Source organism: Spermophilus citellus, assembly GCF_964194105.1.
Source record: "Spermophilus citellus genome assembly, chromosome: 4".
NCBI lineage: Eukaryota > Metazoa > Chordata > Mammalia > Rodentia > Sciuridae > Spermophilus > Spermophilus citellus.
Window position 1 is genome coordinate 15,397,480 of NC_138185.1, and position 23,503 is coordinate 15,420,982.

Sequence of the window (23,503 nt, forward strand, 5' to 3'; positions counted from 1 at the left end):
AGGACGGGGACCCCACAGTGCCTTCTCACCACTGCCTGCCAGGCCCCAGGATGAGGGGGTTTATGGCTCCATCTCATTAATCCTCATGAGCGAAGAGCTGCCCCTTAGATTCTCCCATTTCACAGATGAGGAAAGGAGTCTGAACTCAACAAAACAACGGGCGTGGCCAGGCCTCCCATTCTCTGGCCCAGGCTCGCCCTCTGAGCCCTTGGAGGAGAAAGCCTTCAGCCCCCACACCTCAGGCTTCTGTCCTACCACCCGCCTGGTACTTGGTGCCTGGCCGTGCTTTTCTCTGGTAGAGTGGCCAAGAGCACAGGCTGGGCAGACTGAGGAACCGAGGCTGGAATCCTGCACTGTCTTTGCCTATCCTGTGTCCTCTCTGAGCCTCACCTTCCTGTCTGTAGAATAGGGACAGTAACAGCCCTGCCTCCTGGGGTTACCCCAGGATCCCTGAAGTGGGTGTGTAGAAGGATTTGCATGGCGATGGTGCTCTGGGGGTGCTCGGCAGGTCCGTGGGGGCCAGGGCCAATATCACCATCGTTCTGCTCCCCTAGCGCAGGGTGAGTGGGCACGGTGGAGCCAGTGTGACCCTCCTTCCCCAGCACTGCCTTGGTCGGTTGGGTTTCCAGCTTCCGCTTGCCTTCCCAAGACCACACCAGCGAGGCCCTGCCATCAGGAGGGGAGATAAAAATAAAGCCAGGCCTCAAATCTGTCCAGCAAACACCCAGCTCCCTAAAAATAGCCCCTTGCAACAGGTCTCCAGCTCCAGGGGGTTTTGAGGGATGGAGCTCCGGCAAGGCTGCCTCCCCCGGTGGGGCATGGCCCCGGGCAGGCCTCTGTGTCACCCCACCTGCCCCCAGAGCCTCTGGGCCTGGGGGGAACCAGGCGCCCCGTGTGTCTCCAGCCCCTTCTCTCTCTTGTCACCACCAACAACCCCTGACCTGGCCCACTGCAAGGGTCCCTCCCGGCTCCTCCCTCCTCTTCCTGCCCTGGGCTAGTCACACAGCAGCCTGAAAACTGTCAGCCCGGCCTGGGCAAACTTTCCTGGGACCCTTAGTTTGAATTCCCTTGAAATCAGAGCCAGACCAAGTTTGGAGCAAGTGCTTTATTTGAGAGGAGATGCCCGGTAGGAGGTGAGAGGCAGGGAGTGGGGCAAAGGGGACAGGGGAGGAGGACAAGCTCCAGACCACCAGGACTGGACTCGGCTGGGACCCCAATACCCCCAGGATTCCCCGCCCTGGCTCCAGTCCCTTGTTTACTGAGAATCTCCCCTGGGGTATATATTCTCTCACTGTGGGTTGTGCATGGGCCTGGGGGTGAGGGGTCTCCTGCAGCATCTAAGCAGGCTTTGGGCAGGTCGCAGACAGCTGTGCTTGTGTGACCCTAACAGTGCTGGTGAGGCTGCCCTGTTGTCCACAGTGAGGGTGAAATTAGGAATGGACAGAGGAGATGTGACAGAGGCACTGGGTGTCTGCTGTAGGACAAATTCCAGATTCTTCCTTCAGCCCACAGGACCCTTCCTGTCTGACTTCAGCTCACCCCACCAGCCCCAACTCACACCAGTCTCCCTGTCACTCACCTTCAGACACTGTTCCTTCAAGGGTCACTCTCTTCCCTGCCAATGGACCTTTGCATAGCTGTTCCATGTGCCCTAATGCTTGTCCCTCACTGTGACCTCACTGATAACACCAGCTCACTCATCCCGCCTCACTTAGCTCAGATGTTTCCTCCTCAGGGAAGCATTGAGCTCAGGGTGCCTTGTTTTATGAGTTCCTGGCACCTTAACCCAGGTGCCAGCTCCTGGCATAGTACCCAGCCCACGAGAGGCTCGGGAAGGAGGTTGATGGACAGTGTTAACTGTCAATCATCTTCTAACAGGGAAAACCTGTAGCTCAGAGGGAGACATCCTCGGTTCTACTCATGTAATCCTCAAACACATTCCACGGATGTTTATGGAGAGTCAACTGTGGGCCAGGTAGTGTTCTAGACCTCAGGGAAGGATGCAGAAGGATCCTGGCCCTCCTGACGCTTCCATCCTAGCTGGGGAGACATGCCAGCGTGGGCCTCATTGATGTCCAGCGGGGACATGGAGGAGGAGTTGGCAGAGTTAGCTGGGGGCAATCTGTGTGTGCCTGTCGCAGGAGAGCCAAAACTTCCTTCCCACCAGATCTGGCTTCCCCCATCTCCATCTGGGAGGAGGCTACAAGGTCAGCAACCCAGTGTCAAGTGGGAACCGACAGGGCTTACTGTGGCCATGCTGAAGCTGGCCAAGGGCGTGGGGCCCCAGGGGCTCCGACCCATGGGTAGAGGGGGGTAAATGGCACCAAGTGGGTCCTCTAGAGTGGGATTTGTGGGAGCTAACTGGGTGGCCCCCCAGCTCTGGCCAGGATAGTTCTCCCCTGCTCACCCCAGTTCCCTAACTCGGGGGTGTGCAGACAGCATCGTGCCAAAGAAGACCTGTGCGAAGGGGCCCTCAGGATCTTTTCCCCTTAATTTTGAGAAATTGTGAACATTCATTTGGACCCAGCCCCTCACCCCTTATAAAAGTAGAGAGTCTCATGTCCTCTCCCTGTCCCCGTCTCATTGCCATGTCCACAACCCCTGGGCAGCATTACCTGGGTTTCTTTCCTCCCCGGGTTGCCGCTGGCCTAGATCAACTGAGTGTGTGAGATCCGCTGGTATCTGACCAGATTCCACCTACAAAATGGCAGCTTCACACAGAAACACCTGCTATCAGCAGATGCCTGTTGGGAGCTGCAGATTGCACACGGTGTTTTAAACTTTGCTTTCTTCTCTTTGCTGTAAATTGGCGATATTCCCATATCTTTTCAGATAAAGAATTTTATCCGATTTTTTAAACTCCTACCCAGGTGTCCATGAAGTAGCTTTTGCCACGATTGATTCCATTGGTGGCTGTTGTTGAGTGTGGACCTTTTGAGTGATTTCCAGACCTTTGCCTGGGTGGGGAAAGCCATCGGCACACATCATCTCATCCGAGGCCAGTATCTCTCCAGACTAGATCCTCCCAGGGCAGTTGCTGGATCTGGGGCTCTCTGTAGAACCGACCCATTTCATCTTCTGTCCACCTTGTTTTAGGGTGGGAAGGTCTCTGCCACCGACAGGCCGAGGATCTTGGGCAAGTCCCTGCTCTCTGCAGGGAGCCATTTCCTGGAGTACTGAGCCATCCTTGGTTTGTCCTTGGGGGGAAAAAGACACCCCTGATTTGTTCCCTGACTTGGCCTTTTCTGCGTCCCTGCCATGAGCAGCCATTGTTACTATGGCTTCATTGGGAGGTGACTCAGCCCAGATGGAGCCCAGGGCAGCCCTGTGAGGTTATCATGGAAAAGCAGATAGAGGGACCAGCCTGGGTGAAGGCCCACAGGTGTGACAGTATGGGCAAAGTCAGGGTGTCCCCAGTGCCAGACACCAATGAGCCTTCCAGAGTCATACCGTACCCACATGCCATTCGGATTTTTACTCCCTATTTAAAAAATATTTTGACTTTCTTAAGTCTAAATTTATTTTTACAAAAGAACTTTAGATCATTACCACTAATAGAAAATAGAAATCTAATAATAGGTTAAAAGAAGTTATCAAAAAAAGAGGAGGCTGGGGCTGTGGCTCAGTGGCAGAGGGCTTGCCTAGCATGTGTGAAGCACTGGGTTCGATCCTCAGCACCACATAAAATAATAAATGAATGAAACAAAGGTATTGTGTTCATCTGCAACTAAAAAATTTTAAAAAAAAGAAAAGAAAAATGAAGCATCATTAAATTATCCTTCAACTCCTCCATCAAAGCCCAGGCTCAGCATTGCTTGCTGCTGTGCTCGGTGCTCCAGAAGGAGCCCTGGGCCTGCGGGTGGAACTCAGGGGTAGAATGTGTGTTGAGCACGCGTCAGGGTTTGGATTTGACTGCCAGCAATGAAAACGAAAAAAGAAGCATAAGAGAGGAATTAAAGACATATGAGCATCAAATGAGGTGCTCGTTGATGCTGTCAGAATGGCTGACGTTGAACTATGATGGAACAGTGTTACTTAATGAACAGCCTGGTACCATTTATCATTTTTGGTACGACCAGTGGTAAATAATAGAGACACCAGCCTATAAGACAGATTTCTCCTGTCTGTCTTCTTAGGGCCAGAGAGGGGGAGAGCCAGCCTTTGGCAGGGCCTTTTCTCCAGGAAGTAGACTTGTGGGAGGTTTGGGTAAAAAGAGCCCCCTCCCCCTTGAACAGGCCTTGCACACAGTAGGCACTCACTAAATGCTTATTAGTGGTTGATTCTTAATGAGTCTAAGAGGCTCTTATGGAAGAAGAATGGATATTCAGACAAACAGGTGTCTTCTGGAGTCTTATACAATAAGGGCATCTGTCCTCCTCGATGTGTGCCCCGGAGCCAGCGGTTTGATCTCAGCTGAGCCTGCTGCTGGAGCCCTGGAATGAGAGCCACCCTAGCGGAGGGGTGGCAGGCAGGAGCACTCTTGCCATCTTTCCCTCATCTTCTTCATCCGTTTATTTGTTGTACTAAGTAGGGAACCAGCACACACCTAGAGGAGATCAGCACAGGTGTGTTTCCTGCTCACCTGAGGTCCAGAATGGGCCCCTCCCTCAGAGGGCAGCTCTCCTCCACGGGAACATTGGGAGGCCCAGGCTCTGTCCACCTCGTGGCTCTCTGCCTTCCACACCTTGGTGCCCAAGGCCGTCCTGCTCTTCTGCTTCAAGCTGGGGAAAAGGGAGACACAGGAAGAAGACATGTGGGAGGCTCTTACACATCCCGTCCTCTTACATTCTATTGGTGGAGCCAGTGGCCACATTCCTGCAAGGGAGGCGGGTGTCTGGAGGACACTGGCTGGTGAACTGCTGACGGTCTCAGCCACACTCAGTGAACATGGCATCAAGGTCCTCTGTCATCTGCCCCATGCTAGCTCTTCTTTGGCTCATGACAAGTCACGGTGAACTTTTCTCAAGTCTCTTAAACTTGAGAAAGTGTCTGCAAAACACCTTCCTGTACCTTGGCTCCCTCTATTTAAAACACCCTTTCCTCTCTTCTCTGACTGACTAGCTTATAGGCTTGTGGAAAACAAAACCAACACCTCAAAATTTAAAATAAGACTCTGAAAGTTTCTAAGGATTGCATGGAGGGAGAAGCGCCCTGTGCACAGCCCCGTAGGGGCCTCTTCAATCCTTGAGCTCCCCCACAGAGCAAATGGCAGGCCCACTCTGGGAATTGTCCCGTGACCAGTAGGGTAGGGGCCGTCTTTCAATTACAGAGGACACACTTCAGGAGCTTTTATCAAGAGAGCTAGTGACCTGATTTTCAAAGGGGCATCACGGAGATTACAGGTGAAATACAAGGGTCTGAATTTGCTGAGACAGTTCCCCCCACCTCCTTAATTAATGTCTGTTCTAAGAAGTAGCATGCTCATCAGCTAGCTCCCCAGGATGGGAAAAGCCCTGCTTCCTACAATGGACTAATTTCCATGGTGTAAATAGGACCAATTTCAAGCTACCAGTGTGCAGTCTCTGGATTCAGGGCTTAGATGAGGTGAGAGCAGTTGGTCCTAAGAGTAGGCAAGAGCTTGCAAGCACCCCTCCCGCTGGCCACTTGGCACAGAGCGGGTCCCCTCTTGTCTGCTCTGTTACATGTTTAGCTCAAAGGTCTCATCTTCAGAGAATCTTTTGCAGGTCCCATTTTTTGGTGGGGAGGCTCTCTAGAAGGCTGAAGTTTCTCAATTGGGTTCTTTTTCTAATGACCATCCCTACTGGTCTACAAGCTCTTGCAGGCGGAACTTGGGCTTTCAGTTTCTCTCTACCCCTGCTGCCTTGTCCAATGCCCACATGGGGTGGACACCAGGTAACTACTACAGAAGGCAGGCAGGATGAAGGACAAAGGAGGTGGGATTGAAGAGCACTCCGCCAGGGGCCAGTTCCTGTGACATTTTGTCAGTGTGATCTCAGGCAAATCCCTTCACCTGTCTAGGCCTGTTTCCTATCTGTAAAAGTTCTTTTTAAAATTTTCCTCTGCTGTAGCCAGACCAGGTCTATCACTGATGATGATGATGATGATGATGATTGTGGTGATGATGATAGTAATAGCTACCATTTATTTGTTAAGCATATATATATATATTTTTTTTTATTAAGCACCTTTTCTGAGCCAGACCTGGTTCTCGTTGCTGGGGTTTATCAATGAACAAAACAGACAAATATCCCTTCCTTGTGGCCTTTGCAATCTACCTTCACAACCTGCTTGACCAAGTGGAGTTTTGCAAATGTCATCTTGGGGACCCCTGGCCCACCTGTTTTACTGCTGTGGGAAGTGGTGTCATGTGAGTTGCCCAGGGTCAGCCAGTGTGTATGGAGTGAATAGGGGACTTACTTGACATCTGGCCCCAGGATCTATGTTCTTAGCATCACCCATACCCCGCCCAGGCGATCCCCTCCTGCATCCTCCCATAAATCCCTCCCTCATCCTCCCATATGTGCCCTCTCCCTCGTTTGATCTACTTCTGTGAAAACATCCCACAATCCCTCCCTGCTGGCCTCTCACCTTGTTATCAAATCCTTCCTTGTTATTTGATCAATCATGTTTGATCACCAAGAAGGGAATCCTTTGCTTCCTTGTGCTGTTCCCTTCCCCACCACCCACCCCAGGTCCAGGCATAGGTCCACCAGCTCCATAAATGTCTCTGAATTAACGTGTCAAATTCCATATTTTTTCCAACCCATGTCTTGGTTTTAATGCCTTCAGATTCATGCAGATCTGTTAAACCAAGCAAAACCTCCGCACCCTTAGGGGCAACTACTATGTGCTAGGTATGTGTCCATTACTGCAGAGGTGACAAAAATGATAGACATGATCACTGACCTCTGGCCTCAGTGGTCTCCTCGGTGTGGTCAGGGCCGTGCCCTGGAAGGTGTGGCTACCCCATTGGTGACTCTTAAGTGGTGCTTTTATGACAGGAAATCCTAGTGCTGGGACTCTCCTGTGGAGCCCTGGGGGCTGGCATGACCTGGGGCCAGTTACGATCCCTGGAAATGCCTTTGGAACTAAGAGGTGTGATTTCCCAGGGCTGGGCTGGGCGTGGTCCTGTGGGGCTTCTTGCTGCCATGTCTCTGTGGCAGAAGGGACACACCAGCCCACAGGGAGCAGATGGAGCTGCCTGGAATTCCTTCCCCAGCTCCTTATCAGTTTCCAGTCATCCTGGGGTGGGGTGTGAGGCATGTGGGGGACCTGGGGACCGCTCTGGGAAGAGCTGGAATGCCAGAGCTGAGCCCCACCTGGGGAGGGGCCGGAGGCGGGGGTGGGCGCCACCCAGGGAAGGCTCAGCTGTCACATTCCTCGGGCTCACAGAATGCTCTCCTGGACGCCTTGTCCTTATTTAGGCAGGAGATGTCTGCTGACTTGGGCCTTGTGGGATGCCACTATAGGCCGGCTCATGGGGCAGGATGGGACAGGGGCAGGGGCAGGGCACACCCAGAGCTAGGTCAGCAGACTCTTGGATTTCCCACTGTGGACCTGGACACTCCAGAGTGAGAAGTCCAAATTGTGGGGAGAAAAATTACCCTCTAAGCAATAGTAACAAAGAGCAGCTGCCATTCATGGGGAGCCTGTGGACCGGGTACCATGCTAAGCAGGCTTGGAGGTCCTGAGAAGTGTCTCTTCCATTACTGTTGTACCCAGATCTGGCTGGGATCCAGTACACAGAAGGTGCCTAGTAAATGCTTGTCACAATTGAAGGAGCATCACCTCACATGCCACAGTTCACTTAAACCTCAAGGTCACTTTAGTGGTAGCGAGTGCTGGTATTGACCTCTTTTATAGATGAGGAAACTGAGACTCAGAGAGGTTTCATGACTTGGCAAAAGTTACACAAATTAGGAGTGGGCAGCTGGAGTTTGAAACCAAGCTCGTCTGACCCCAGAGCTAACAATACTTCCATGTTCTTATTTTGGTATAAGCCCAGTAGAATTCCTGGCTTCCCTCTTTACTGGTTATGAAGCCATCTCCCTGTAAAAAGAGGACTGTTGGTGACACCTGCATTAGAGGATATCCAAGGATAAAGTGAGACAAGCACAGTGTCTTAGCGTAGCACCTGGCACACAGAAGGTACTCAGCAAGTATCGCCTGTTACTGATGGTGGTGGTGGTGGTCACGGGCCCCAGGGATTCGGCACCCTCCCAGGGGATTGCACCCAAGGATCAGAGCAGGCAAATGGTAAGACCTGTTGCCAGCAGGCTCTGTTGCCTCCCAGAACATGTAGACAATCATGGTCTTGGAGAGGTGGCAGTGGCTAGGTCCTATCTCTAGTTTTCTACCAAGAGACCATCTCAACTCCTAGGTGAAAGCCTTGCTTCCTAGGGCAAGAGGCTGGAAGAGGTCTCAGGTTTTACCCTTTTAACACCTGCTATGTGATCATGTGCTCCTGACAGCCCAAGGCTACTGTGAGCACTTACTGTGTGCCCTGGCCTAGGCTGGTCTCCATAGAGGAGGAAGAAGTAGGGCCTGCTGCCTCCTCCGGGTTCCTGTGGTCACTATGCAGGTGCTGGGCCCAGACCTTGTGCATCCCCAACCCTTGCTGCCTGTGTGCCCCTGGGCAAGTTCTTGAAGTGCTCATAGTCCAGCCCCTCATCTGGACACTGCAAATTATAACAGTACGTCTCTCCTAAGGTCATTGTTCAGGTTAAGTGATGCAGTGTGTGCAGGCGCTCAGAATAGTTTCTGTCACACAGTAAGTGATCCTTCCAACAGGTCTGTAGCAAGTAGCAAACACAATGACTCACTTTCAATTTTGAAAACTTGAAAATGATCATGCAGACTCCTCTGGGCCTTGGTGTCCCCATCTTGTCACTGTTTTGGTGTTTGATGAGATGGGATGCTTCCTGAGGGTCCTTTAGCTCTGTGAGTCTTACAGTTAAATATATGTGCTCTGTAGAGCGAGACACATCCAGAAGACACATGTTGAGCCTAAATACGGGGTGGATAAATAGGCCTGCCAGGTGGTAGCCTCTCTGTGCCTCTTGGGGGTCACAGACCAATGGAAAGAAGATGAAGTAGCTGGGCAGCCAAGTTCGGGGACCGTAAGAACAGAGATCTGATCAGAGTAAGCTTTCCTGGGCAAGGGTTCTGAAGGATGAGCAGATCATGAAGTGGAGAATAAGGGGTGGGGGCAGTAGGCCCAGGAGAAGGAACAGCCTGGTAAAACCCCAGAGAGAAAACAGCAGGTAGAGCACCTTCGAGGAACTGGAAGCTTCTGTCTGTCTGGAGGGCTGAGCTTGGAGTCAGACTGGAGAGGTTGGCACCATCTAAGTCACAAATTCATATTAAAGGACCTCCACATTGCCCCTGGGCACTGTGGGGTCATATGCAGAGGGTCAAGATCAGCTTTTCGGGGGGCGGGTGGTCTCTGGAGATCAGATGAGAAACTGGAAGGAAAACACACATCTCCAGGTTAGGGTCCAGCTGGTGCTCCAGCAGGATCATGCCAGTTGTTGAAGTTCAGCGGATTCTGTCCCGGTTTGTAACTAGCAGCTTCTCTGAGCTCCGGAGGATTCCCTGTCTCCTGTTGCTGTCCTGTCTACTTGGCCTCTTGCCCAGGACATTGTCTTGTCCAGCACCCAGCAGCTCAATGACTAGACACCTGGATGGCCAGGGCCCTCCATACCGTTGCTAGGTATGTTTTACATAGCTTCTCTCCCTATTGGAGTCTTCTAGCTCCAAGAAGGAATTAGAGAACCTCAGATGGAGCAGGACCAGCCCAGGAAACTCAGGTTTCTCACTGGCAGGAAGGAGGTTAGCCAGAGGAAGCCCCAGCGCTGTCCTGCACTGATGCCCGAGATCCCTGCAGCGAGGCTTAGCGCAGGCTAGGGTCCCACGGACCTGCAGATCTAGCCATGCCAGGGCTTCCTGACTGTGAGGCTATGCCCGTAGGTCACGCTGCCTCTCGGAGCCTGGTTTTCCTGTCTATTGAGTGGACATGGTAATCCCACCACTAAGGGTTGTTTTAAGGAATAAATTAAACCATACTGCTAAAGGTCCTGGCACCAATAGATGATAGATTTTGATACATATTTATCAGCGTGTTTGGAATGGGTGTAGCACACTCACATCCAGGCCTAAAAGGGTCGTGCCAGCCAGGATCCTGGCAGGAAAGGGCATATTCCAAGGGTTTAATGAAGAATCTAATGAAGGCAGTGTTTGCAGAGATGAGCCAGAACATTAACCAGGAGTGTTAGGGTGTCTGGGACTAGTGCAATGGGAAGCCATTAGTACCCCAGTTCTGGAGGGGCAAAGGGTGGACATGGTATTGTTACTAGGGCTGGTGGGTGAGAGCTCAGCTGTGGAGGAGGGACAGGGCAGCCAGCACCCAGATCCTCTCTCCTCCACACTCTAGCTGCTTGCTGTGCTCCTGCCCCTGACTGGCTGGACCCAGCTGGGAACTGGAGGGCAAGGACGCTGGGTGACGCTGGCTGTGGACAGTCACCCCCGGGGTGGAGAGTGGGGTGGGGCTCCCTTGTCTTCTTCTTCCTTTCCTTCTTCAACCTCATTCCCTGACACCGAGCCTCTTTCCCATTGGGCATTACTGTTTCTTACCCATTCTTCCATAAATATCCTCTCACATAGAACAGCAAACGTGTTGGTTCACCGAAGCGTTACAAGTTGCCTTTGAACCTAACCTGTCTTGAGCTTAACCTGTCTGTGTCCGTATAAAGATGGATTCCGTTCCTGGACCTGGCTACCTAACAGTCCTTCAGATGGCCGCGCTGTGATGCGTTGACCAGTTGCTGGCTTGGGCTTTGCTTCCGGTCATTTGCTGTCACAAACGGTGTCGAGGCAAACACTCTTGTACCTGTGTCGTTTTGCACCATGAGAGCGTATTTGCTGGCCAACCTCCCGGAGGGGAATCACCAGCATGGAAATAGGTGGATGCTCAATTTCTAAAGAAGAAAACAGATTGAAGAATTTGAAATGATAACTCTGAATGTATGGAAGGAAACTTGCAAAATTATTTAAGCTGAAAATGTGTAATAGGACACTGTTCTCTAAATGTTAACTCATTTAATTGTTATAATGGCCTTCCGAGGTAGACATCATTATTATTCTGGTTGTATTAGTTATCTGTCAAGTTTTAGTTATCTATTAGTTATCTGCGATTAGTTATTGCTCCCAAACTTTTTTTTTATACCAGGGATTGAATCCAGGGTGTTTAACCACTGAGCCACATCCCCAGGCCATTTTATGTTTTATTAATTTTGGGACAAATTCTCACTAAGTGGCTAAGGCTGGCCTTAAACTTCTAATCCTCCAGCTTCAGCATACCAAACTGCTGGGATTATAGGTATGCGCCCCTGCACCTGGCCCAACAGAGCATCTTAAAACAACACACTTGCAGGGCGTGGTGGCATACACAGTGATCCCAGCTATTTGAGAGACTGAGGCAGGAGGATCACATGTTCAGGGCCAGCCTGAGAGACGTAGGTTGACCCTGTCTCAAAATAAAAGTAATGAATAAAAAGGGCTTGGGAATAGGCTTCTTGTCTAGTATTTGTGAGGCTCTGAGTTCAATCCCTAGCACCACAAACAAAATAGAACACCACATTTTTTATCTTACAGCTTCTGGGGCAGGCATGGCTCAGCTGGGTCCTCTGGCTCAGGGTCTCATGAGGCTGCAGCCAAGGTGTTGGCTGGGGCCGTGGTCTCATCTGAAGGCTGAGCTGGGGAGGGCCCTATTGGCAGCTCACACACAGGGCTGTTATCAGGATTCTGTGTCTTGTAGGCCTCTGGGCTTCATTTCCTCCCTGGCTGTTGGCTGGAGGCCACCCTCAGTTCTTGGCCACATGGGCTCCCCAGCTTAGCAGCTTGCTTTATTTAAAGCCAGAGAGAGTCTGCTAGTAAGAGAGGTCACACTCTTTAATAAACTAGTATGGAAAGACGTGGCATCATTTATGCCATACTCTCTACATTAGAACTGTGTCACTAGGTCTAGTACACACTTGAAGGGAGGGACTTACACAAGGGTATGACTCCCAGGAGCCATCTGAGAGATCTGCCTGCCACTTTGTTTTGCAGAAGAGAAAATGAGTGTACAGAGAGGTTAGGTGACTTGTGCAGGTCACACAGCTAGGAAGTGTTGGAGTCAGGAATTCAAACCCAGGGAGCATGACTTCAGATTCCATGCTCTTAGCCACAGTGACTCCAAATTCAGTCTTTATCACATCCACAACCCTGTTAAAAAAATAAGTGTACCCATAGTCTAGAGAAGACACCTCAGAAGTTGAAGAATAGCTGTCATGTTAGTGGAGTGACTTCTGAGTGGCGTTGCTTTAATAGTGCTCTTCTGACAATTTGTAAAACATCGTTTTAAAATCAAGAGTGACTTTTTGGAAAGGAAATTCTGCTCATCTGCTTTGAAGCCTTTGCCAGTTCATGCAACGAAGGCCTCTGTAGGCAGCTGGCTCAGGTTGGATGGCAGGCCCAGTCCCCAGTGGAAAGGAGGAGCCAGGCCCCAGGTCCCCTCCCTGTCATTTCACCAGTTGTTAAAGTGCAGCCCAGTCCTCTTCAGTCCTACAGTCAGCCCGGAGCTGCCAGGCTCCTCCAGACAGCCCTCTTGGGGCAGGAGAGGGGAGCGCTGCTGATAACCACCAGCTCTGTGCCCTCTCTGACAGGCCCTGGGACAGTGCCCTGGGAGAGGCGGCAGGGACAGCGCCCTGGAGAGGCTTTCAGTTCAGGCCACCTTCCACCGCTGCTCAGCCTGAACTGAAACCCTGGAGCAGTCGGGGGGTGGGGGGTCAGCAAAGCCCAGGTGGACTTGGGTTCCCATTTGGCCAACTCTGGCACTTTCTATCTGTGAAAGTGTGCAAGTTGCTGTTCTAGGCAAATGATTTCCTCAGCCTGGGTTCCTTCTCCAGGGAAGTGGGTCATTCCGAGGATGACATGCCATCACATAGGTAGTTCTAGTCTCCTACTGCTGCTGTAACAAGTGTCCACAAATCGGGTGGCAACACAGGTTCCCGTCTTCCCCTCTGGAGGCAGGGTTGGCTGTCAGGGTTGGCTCTTGCAGGGCCTCTGAGAGGAGAGCCTGTTCTTTGCTTTACAGCCCCTCACTCTCCCGGGATCCTTGTCAGGATATTTCCTCAGACTCTGAGCCCCTCACCCCAGTCTTGCTTCCCCAGCATCGGGCTCCTTCCTCTTTTCTACCTAATCTCCCTCGCTTCCCGCTCAGGACACTGCGATTCCATTCAGGGCCTGCCCTGTGATGCAGGAGTGTCTCTCTATCTCAAGATCTTTATTTTAATCACATCTGCCAAGGCTGTATCGCCATATAAGGTGACATTCACAGAGTCTGGGATTAGGAGTTGGATATCTTTGGGGCCATTTTTCAGCCAGCCACTCAGATCAAGTGACGAGCACACACTTAACATGGGGTAAATACACTCTTGTGGCTTGGCCTCCCCATCTCGGCTGGGAGGGCCACGCCTCCACTCTCACGGGGCTGGAGGTTCTTCCATAAGGAGCAAGATTTGCCATGAAACATGATCTGCAAGGGCTACCTTTGTGGCCAGGGAGTTTTGACTGTGTCAGTCCTGCATAGAGCAGTGGAGGGTAGCATACTCCTGCCTCCACCCCAACTCAGAACCCGAATCCCCAACACCACCCTTTTCTCCCCTTCAACTAGAGCAAACCACTTTCCGCTGCTGGGCACACTGGCCTGGGGCTCACTGTGCCAGGGCCTGGTCTAGGGTTTTCTGTATGAATTTGTTCTTCAATCCCAGCCACTCTGTGAGGCAGGGCTGTTCATACCCCCATTTTATAGATGGAAAAGCTGAAGCCCGGAGGACTTCAGGAAGTCACCCACCATCCTAAACACCTCACAACACCAAAATGTAAACAGCAATTAAAAAAAATTATGCTTGTCTTCCAAAATTTTCTACAAGGAAGCCATATTATTTTTATGAGACACGGGTATATGTATATGATACATTTTATAATATGCAACATAGAAATAATAAAATACATATGTGTATGCATTTATTTGTATATGTATTATAAAAATAAAATACAAAGAATAAAATAGCACCCCCCAGATGGGCTTCAGAGCCCACTAACCTTCTTTCGTTCTACTCTCAGGACTTCTCACCTGTCTTATCTCTCCTACCAGACTCAATCTTTCCACAGCTGGGGCCATCCATGGCTCAACTTGAACTTTAATAATCATGAGTAAGTGACACAACTTCTCTGTTCCTCCGTTTCCCCTTCTGTAAAATGGTGGTGTTATCTACCTTGTAAGGTGGTATGAACCCTTAGTGTATCTGTCATTTTTTTTATGAGAAGCAATGCTCAGAGACATAAATGAGAGAACTAAAACTGTAAAACTCATAGAAGAAAAGATAGGAGGAATTCTTTGTGACCTTGGATTAGGCAAAGCCATCTTAGGTATGACACCAAATGTCCAGAGGACAAAAGACAAAAAATAGATGATTGAACTTCATTAAAATGTGAAACTTTTGCCGGGCGTGATGGTGCACGTCTGTAATCCCAGCTGTTTGGAAGGCTGAGGCGGCGGGTTGAAAGTTTCAGGCCAGCCTGGGCAACTGAATGAGACCCTGACTCCAAAAAAAACAAAAATAAAGGGGGGCTGGTGGCTCAGGGATAGTGCACTTGCCTAGAATGTGTGAGGAGGTCCTTTGTTCAATCCCTAGTACTTCTGAAACAAACGAACGACAACAAATTGAGACTTTTTTGCTTCAAAGGGAACTATCAAAAAAAGTAGAAAAGTCAACCAGAAGGATGGGAAAAATACCACAAATGATGTATCTGCTAAGGAGCGTGTGTCTAGAATAAATAAAGAACTTTCACAACTCAATAATAATAAAAAAATGTGGGCAAAGGATCTAAACAGACATTTCTTTTAAGAAGATAAACAAATGGGCTTTAAGTATATAAAATGATGTTCAAAATCATTAGTCCTTAGAGAAATATAACTCAGAATCACAATGAGGTACCATTTCACAAGTCCCCAGTATGCTCATAATTAAAAAGGTGGACAATCACAAGTGTTGGCACAGATGTGGAAGAATTGGAGCCCTCAGATGTTGCTGGGAGACTGAAATAGAGCAGCCACTTAGCAAGATAACCTGGTGGTGCGTGGAAGGCTAAACAGAGGTACCATGTAAACCAGCAGTTTGAAATGACAACATGCCTCCATTCAAAAACTTGTACATGAATATCCAAGCAGCATAATTCACAATAACCCCAAAATGGAAACCACCCCAATTTCCATCAACTGATGTGAACAAACTCAGCTTATCCACACAATGATCTATCATTTGGCAATAGAAAGGAATGAAGTCCTAGTGGGTGCTCTAGTGTGGGTGGACCTCAGAATAGCCTTGAGACAGCCTGTCTCCATTTGTTGGCAGCAGATAGAATTTTGGAAGGGAATTCGGGTAAGCATTTTGACAATACTAATAAAAACAGTAATAATGGTAACTACTATTGAATGCTCAGTTTACGCTCAACACTTTTTTTGCTATCTCATTTCAGATTTATGAGGTAAATTTTGCTGGGGGGGGGGGCGTTCCAGGGATTGAACTCAGGGCCACTGAGCCACTGAGCCACATCCCCAGCCTCATTTTGTATTTTATTTAGAGACAGGGTCTCACTGAGTTGCTTAGAGCCTTGCTTTTGCTGAGGCTGGCTTTGAACTCCCGCTCCTCCTGCCTCAGCTTCCAGAGCCTCTGGGATTACAGGCGTGTGCCACCATGCCCAACAGTGAGGTAAATATTATTATCTCCATTTCACCACTGAAGGAACTGAGGCCAAAGAGCAAAGGTCAGATCTTAGAATGGGACATGGTGCTATGATCGGGGCTTGAGTTTGCACCCTTAGCCTCTCTGGTGAGGGGCTTCCTGGTGTGGTGCCGCCTGCTCATTGGCCACTCTCTCTCTAGCACCTGCTGTGGCCCCCCTGTGGCAGGGGCTCAGGATCAATTTGGCAAATGGGGGCAAATGACATAGCAGGGAGGGGTCTGTGGGTCCAGGACTCCGTCCTGCCCGCATCCCTGAGGGAGGGGGCTTCCTCCTGGGGAGTTCTCTGGGCCAGCCACTGGACACCGAGCCAGGGTCCTCCATTCTATTAGTCTGGCCTTGGTCATTCTAGGGAAACTGGCCTGTCCAGTGAGAGCTGGGGGCGAGGAGCTATTTTGGGAGAAGGCAGGGTTGTGGCATCTGAAGCATTCTCCCTCAGGAAGACACTTGGCTGCACTGTCCCCATCACCACCTCTGTAGCGGCTAGAAACGTTGGCAGAGGCCTGAGCTGGGAACAATTATCTGCCCAGTCTGCCAAACCTCTTTGTTCTGAGGATTTTTTTTTTCATTCTAAAGTGAAAAAAATGGTGACATTTAGTATACGCAGGATTTTTGGTTTAATCCTCTCCAAACAAACTGTGCTTCTTACTGATTTTTATTTACAAGCATCTACACAGCACTTCGTGTGTGCCCACCACTGTCCCAGAGCCGTGTGGGTGCTCGCCGACGTGCTTTCTCCTCTGTCTTTTCCTCTGAGCTAGGTGCTGTTACTATTCCCACTTTGCAGGAGAGGAGACTGGGTCTCAGGAAGGCTCAGACCTCTCAGGGTTGTGAGAGCAGAGTCTGGATCTGGCCCGACCAGCTGTCTCTGTTAGCCATGCCATGGTGTCACTTAGATGCTTGCTCTGAGCTCCTGTTTAACTACTGATTTCCAGAAATGAGGCCCAGTGGGCCTGGCAGGGCTGTGTTGTTAGGGTGCAGTGCCGCAGTCTTGGCTGGGCACAGAATCACGAGCCACCACACAGCTTTGTAGATTCAAACAGCAATTCTTTATTCCCGAACTCACACCGGCCTCCACACACGTTCTGGGGCAATCCCAGTTCTGCTGCCACCCAATTCACCTACTCCACGAGGCTTATTTCCCAAAAATGCTCTCTGAATCTCACGAGAGTTCAACAGGAGCTTAGGCAGCGGGAACGCCCTAATTCCAGCAGCAATAATCCTCAACATCGAACTTCCCTAAAATCCAAGGTCTTAAACTGGGAACGCCCTAAACCCAAGGATTGGGATACTTCCTCAAACTGCAGGATACACCCTAATCCTGGATCCACCCTCGTCCTTGGGCAGGGTCACCTAACATGCAATGTCAACAGCGAAATTAACATGGGGTACGCTGGCAAGGAAATTTCCTACTTGGTAATGGCCCTCAGCAGTGCAGGATCCCCAAGTGGCTGCTGGGACCTGTTCCTCCCCAAGCTTGGTCCCTGCCCACAGAGAATAGGGCTCAACCTACCTCGGTGTGGAGCCCGGAGGGATGTGGCTCAGAGTAATGGGTAAGAGCTTGGGCACATTCAATTTCTAACTGTGTGACAATGAGAAAGGTATGTTTTGGAAAAACTCAGTTCCCGTAGAAGCATCAGTCACCAAAGGTGGAAGGTGCCGTGAGACCAAAGAAAAACACAGACGGGTCCAAAGGATCACAGAAAGCACAATTTCTTAGGATCCGCAGACAGAAGTGTGCCTAGGACAGTGGCAAGGCAAAAGAATCCCCTCACTCCAAGGCAGGAGGAAGGAATTTATATGTGAAGCAAAACAAAGGTGGGCTGCGGCCAAGCGCTATTTACCTGACCTTTCTCAAAAGCTATTAACGTGCCAAATGTCAGTTAAGAAACAGTCCAGGCATCAGTGCCTGGCACAACATGCTTGGTTGACTCTCTTAATGACTTGTTTGTCCTATAGGGTTTGGGATGAGTGCCAGGGTCACCTGGAGGGCAAGATGGTGGCTATAACCAAGATGGCCACAGTCTTGTTAAGCTGGATACTGTAATGTAATTACACGTCTCTAGGTCACAGCTATCAAGAAGGCCATAGCACAGAGCTGGGCACAACGTGCTCAACAAATAACCCCAATCAATGCTATTAGTTTTAATAGTAGAAGAAACATTTGTGGAGGCAATGCGTCAGAACAGAGGGTGGTAAGCTTTTTCTGAAAAGGACCCAGATGGGAAATATTTTTGGCTTTGCTTGTCGTGCAGTCTCTATGGCAACCACCTAACTCCAGACAGTACATAAACGGATGAGTGTGGCTGCGTTCCAATAAAACTTTATATGGATACTGAAATTGGAACTTCATATACTTTTCATGTGTCACAATATATTACTCCTTTGTTTTTTTTTTTTCAACCCCTTAAAAATATAATAAGAGTTCTTAGTTCAAGGGCAGTCAGACACAGACCAGGAGCTGGATTCAGCCTGCAGCTGGCACTGTCTGAGTCCTGCATTAGAATGTGATTTCCATGAGGGAGCTCACAAAGATGCCTGTCGAGTCCACAGCGCCAAGAACCGTGCGTGGCTCATGGTAGACATTCCATAAATTGTATGAATAAACGGACCAATGAGTGGTCAGGGGTCTTTAGCTGGCCCTTTAAGGTTGTAAGTATGGAGGGAGGAGAAGGACATTCCAGGTTGGGGGAACAGCCTGAACAAAGGCCTGGAGTCAAGATGAGTCCAGGGAGTGTCCCCTTCTGGCCTCATGAAGCCACCAATGCATGGTGAAGACAACTGGGAAACAAGACCAGCTATAACCAAGCAGCGAGGGACCTGGGGTTGGGAAAGGAAGCTATGGGATGGGGAGGTAGTAGTGCATGCGCCCCAAAGTGATTCTGTTGAGTGATAGCCCTGCCCCATCCCAGAACCATCAGCCTTATTTTTAACCCTGCTGACGAAAGATAATCCATCTGAATGCCATCAAGAAGAGTGGCTTCTCCCTGCCCCACCCTCTGACCCAGTTACTGTTCCCCTCACTTCCCCAGCAGGCTCAGAGCCATCCTAGAAGACCCTCGCCCAGAGGCATCAACCTCCATGTGGCGAGTAGTCAGAGAAGAGGTGGTCCCTGTGTCATCCTGGCAGGGCCTAGACCAGGGAAGGCTCATGGTGCTTAAAGAAAGCATTTGAGGCTCCCAGGGCTCGGGCAGGCTGATTACCTCTCTGTCCCGCTTCTCTGTCTTTGGTGAGCTGCGGGTGTCTGGAGGCCTTGTGGAACACAGGTTCCTGGGCTCCTCCCCCTCCGATTGAGATTCAGAAGGTCCGGGGTGGATCCTGAGAATCTGCATTACTGACAAGCTGGTGAGGATGCTGGAGGGTTTGCAGGGTCACCCTGTGAGTGGCACCTGACTGGAAACAGTGGCCTCTGGGAGACAGCAGCTCTGCCTGCCCTTCATCTGGGGGCTGCCCTGCATGCCCCATCAGGATTGCCTCACGAAGAGGAGGTGGGAAGCCCTGCAGGTGGTGTGGAGTGTTTGGGCTTTGCTTTGAGCACAGCAAGAGGGCTTGCAAAGACCTGAAGCAAGAGGTGAGGCACAACCCCTGAGTACTGCGTGGGCTGGGGCTGGGGGGGCTTTGCCAGGACAGGCAGGAGTGGGTGACTGATTGGCTTTGGGGTTGAAGGAGATGGGGAGGAGGGTGTGGGAGAATACTGGGATTCCTGGCTTGCAGGCTGGGAGCCAAGAAGCCACCCTGAGGTTAGAGAGGATGGGGGTTGGGGAGAGGGCTAGTAAGGGGTTCTGTGGCCAGTGCCAGGCTGATGGAGGTGGGCAGAGGTCCCATGCGTGCCTGCTTCCAATGCGGCAACCCTCATGTCTCGGGCTATGTGGCCACCCCCGTCTCCACTCCTGTGCTGGCTGCCCTGGTTCCAGCCTGGAGTCCTGCAACCCAGCTTCGCTAAGGATCAGGAAATGAGCGTCATTCAGCTCACATGACCAAAAAAGGGCATCTTCTCAGCTGGAAGTTTCGCCTGCCTTGCGCTTTCCCTCCCCCACTGACCTGGGGTTTCAGGTTCCCCTGGAAGTGGCTCTGAAGAGTTTAGGACTTTGTCTCACACAAACCCACGCGCAGGCCAACGTGAGCCTGCTGCTCCACACGTACCACCTTGAATTTCGATGTTGCAAATGTCACCCTGTCCTCCTATACCACCACCACCACTTATTGTCTCACCAGCAAAGTCATCACCACCCCCTTCACATTCACAGCAGCTCCACCAGGGGAGAGCTGTCACCTCCACTTTACAGACGGGGAAACTGAGGCATGGAGAGGAAAGCCGCGCACCCAAGGTCCAGTGGGGTCAGGGCTGGGGAGCCGTGGGGGAGGGAGGGACGCCAGCACAGCGTCCCATCAGTCTCTGTGAAACATTTTCTAAATAATTTACTTACCCAGGATTTCAATTTTAACTTTAAATATTATATGAAAATATGATTTAACTCGATCACTGAATTTTTCCGCATCTGAGAGCCCCTCACACCGCACCCTAACCCCAGACAAGGCAGAGCCAAAATCAGAATCCAGGGCTGCTGATCCCCAATGTGCTCTCACCTATTCCCAAGCCCCCACCCCCACCCCGCCCCGTGTGTTTGTGTGTGTGTGTGTGTGTGTGTGTGTGTGCCTGCGTGCGCGCTCCTGGGCTGCTCTCTTGGTTCAGTGAACCCTAGCCTGACAGGGTGGCATGGGGGAGAGGACAGCGGCTTGGATGTCTGCTGGCCTGGGTGTGAGATTCTACCCCCCTGCTCATTGCTGAGTGGAGCGGAGCCTGTGTCCAGGGGCCCTGCTTCCTGGGTGCCTCAGCTTGAATTCTCATGCTGCTGCTTCCTGGCTGTGGGAAGTAGAGCCCTGGGCACGTAATGTGAGATACTATTTTGCATCTTTGAGCAAGATAGCTCTCTGAGCTTCAGTCTCCCTGCCCATGATATGGGGAAGGATGGAAAAAACCTCCTATGGACAGTTTTGAGGATTGAGAAGAATGACAAAGGTAAGGGGCCTGGCACATAGTAGGAGCTTCAGGGAATCCATCTTCTTTACTGTGGGCCCAGTGTGTGCTGGAGACACTCCACTCCCCGAGGAGTTAACCCCTCTCCTGGCTCTCACTCCACCTTGTGTTCTCCAGGGAAGTCCAGCTCTCACCTAGGTCAGGGCCTTAGAGTTTGCTCGCCTCTCTGCCCAGCTCACAGCCTTCCCCACCTCTGCTAGGCCTAATGGATGTGTGTCTCCAGGTCCCAGCTTGAATGTCCCATCCTCAGGGAAACCTCCTGTGCCAACCCACACTCTTCCAGTCTCTAGGAAGGCTCACTGTGTGTTCAGGGTCTCCAGTGTCTTCTATGCTCTTCCTAATTGGCACATCTCCATGGTGTAAATAAATACTTTTTATTTGATTATATTTGATTTAATGGTGTGTGTGTGTGGGGGGTGGGGTCTGGACCTTCTTGTGCACAGGAGTCTCAAGCCTCAGCTTTTGGCCACAGTCTTCCCATGCTCAAGAGCAGCAGGAGCACCCAGGCTAGGGTTCAACATCCCAACTCCTGCCCTCCTGACTCTGTGACCCTGGGCAAGTTACTTAACCTGTCTGTGTCTCGGTTTCCATTTGTAAAGAGGGTGAACAACAGCACCAGCTTCCTCAGATGTTATGATATCATGGCAGATGATCTTACTGGTTCCCTTAGTGCCGGAGTGGAGCACCCAGCCTGTCCTGTTGGTAAACGGGGCCGCTGTTACTGTAGCTAGACTGGCAGCTGAAACAGACATCTCTCAAATCTCAGGTGCTGCTCTTGTCACATTCCAGTGTAGGACTGTGGGAGGGGCTGTCAATTATGCACTTGGGTTCCTTCCACTCCATTTCTTAATTTGGAGTCCACCAGGGATTCTCTGGGTAGAATGTGGAGGGTCCATGAACTTGAATGGTGTTTTAGGTTACAGTCTCTAGAAACATGGCATGAGATGGGGACTCCTGAGACAGAGATTTATTGAGGGCATGCTTCCAGGAAAGAGGTGTGGGAGCATCAGGAGGGACGGGGAAGGAGCTGAGCAAGCCTGTGGTCTCCTTTGGAGCCCTGCCTGAAGCTGAGGCCTCTGGAGCAAGGATTTGTGCCCCAGGGTTGCAGTGGGTTGCTCTTGGGGTGAGAGGGGGCTGATTGGTGTCAGCCAGTCACTGGTGTGGGCTGCCTGGGCAAGGGTAGAGGGAGTGGCATTTTAAACTTGTGGAACACAGTGGTTTCTGTTGGTTGCAATCCTTGGGGTAGCAATGAGCCATTAGCAGCCCACACTCACGACAGCTAGGGGGCAGGTGCAATTTACCCAGTAAAGGGATCTGGGCTGGGCACCAAAAGTATCTACTAGAGGTGGGGAAAAGTGTTATTTTTTTTTTACCAACTTCTAACTAAAATTCAGCATTTTCTTCATTTGTAGAAGTACACAATAAGCCATGATACCGTTCTCAGTATCTGTGACTTTGTTGTCAATGGAAATCATACATATTTTCATATCACATTACTGTTGCAGATATCTTTGAAATATCCTTTATGCTAATTTATACTTGAAAATTATGGTAGTTAGTAGGCCTGATAGACATTTTGTTTAATGTGTTAATAAAGAAGGACATACATTATTATGTTGCAAATTTGTTATTTTAAATATTTTGGTGACAGTGTGTTGATATAACTGCAGATTTCCTTTGTAATCCCATGAATTTTGTGCATTTTAAAAGCATTGTTCTGAGATGGATCTACAGGCTTCACCAGACTGCCAAAGGACTCTGTGACGCAAAAGATGTTAAACACCCTGTCATGGGACGTTGGCCTCTTCTGCATGCAGCCAGCAACAGGGAAAAGGTTTTATGGCCAGGCATGAACAGCGCACACACCAGAGCTTCCCATAACGCACGGGCCAGAGAGTCACTCCATCATACCTAACTGCAGGGGAGGCTGGGACATGAGGTCTCTCATGCCCAGAAAGTAGAGGAAATGTTCTGGGTACAGGCTTTGATAAATATCCATGGACAGCCTGAGTGAGCGAATGCTGGGTCCAGGTGTCTCTGCATGGCATGGGGAGAAGAAACAAGAACTATTTTTCTGGCGGGACCCTAAGTGTTCTTCCCTATTGTCTCCTTAGGACAAGCCACGCCAGGGCCAAAGCCGAGGCATCGGAACAGGCTGCTCTGGCCGCCAACCAGGAGTCGAACATTGCCCGCACTCTGGCCAGGGAGCTGGCTCCGGACTTCTACCAGCCAGGTAGGGCCACTGGGCGATGGGCACTTTTTTTTTGCTTGCTGGGAAGCTGAGATACTTCATGAATGCTTGCAAGTTTTGGAAACTGTGAGGCATGATGCAGACAAGGTATGGGACAATGAAAAAGGACACGGAAGAGACACATCTCTGTCTGCATGCCTGTCCCTGTTGATTGGGGCTGGTGAAGCTCAGAGAAGTGGTAGGTCTCTGATGGATGCCGGGGCAAACGGGGCTTCCTGCTCCTGCTCAATACTTTGTCAAGCACTAATTGAGCACTGCCTGTGTGTCAGGCCTGTGCTGGGCTCCAGGGCCACTCAAAGACAGCATGGGGTGAGGCACACAGGCTGCAGGTGTTCAAATCCTGACTCTGCTGCTCACCAGCTGTGTTACTTCGTGCAAGGCAACTGGTAAACCTCAATTTCACAGAGT

The 23,503-nt window shown here is 50.6% G+C and overlaps 1 protein-coding gene across 1 annotated transcript in view; it reads left to right on the plus strand.

The window, feature by feature from the left end:
- The window catches only part of JPH2 (junctophilin 2), a 62,537-nt gene that overhangs the window by 32,151 nt on the left and 6,883 nt on the right, over positions 1-23,503 (plus strand). The window contains exon 3 of the mRNA XM_081292586.1: positions 22,959-23,077. Coding sequence (XP_081148712.1) covers positions 22,959-23,077 — 119 coding nt within the window. The remainder of the gene's footprint in view (positions 1-22,958; positions 23,078-23,503) is intronic.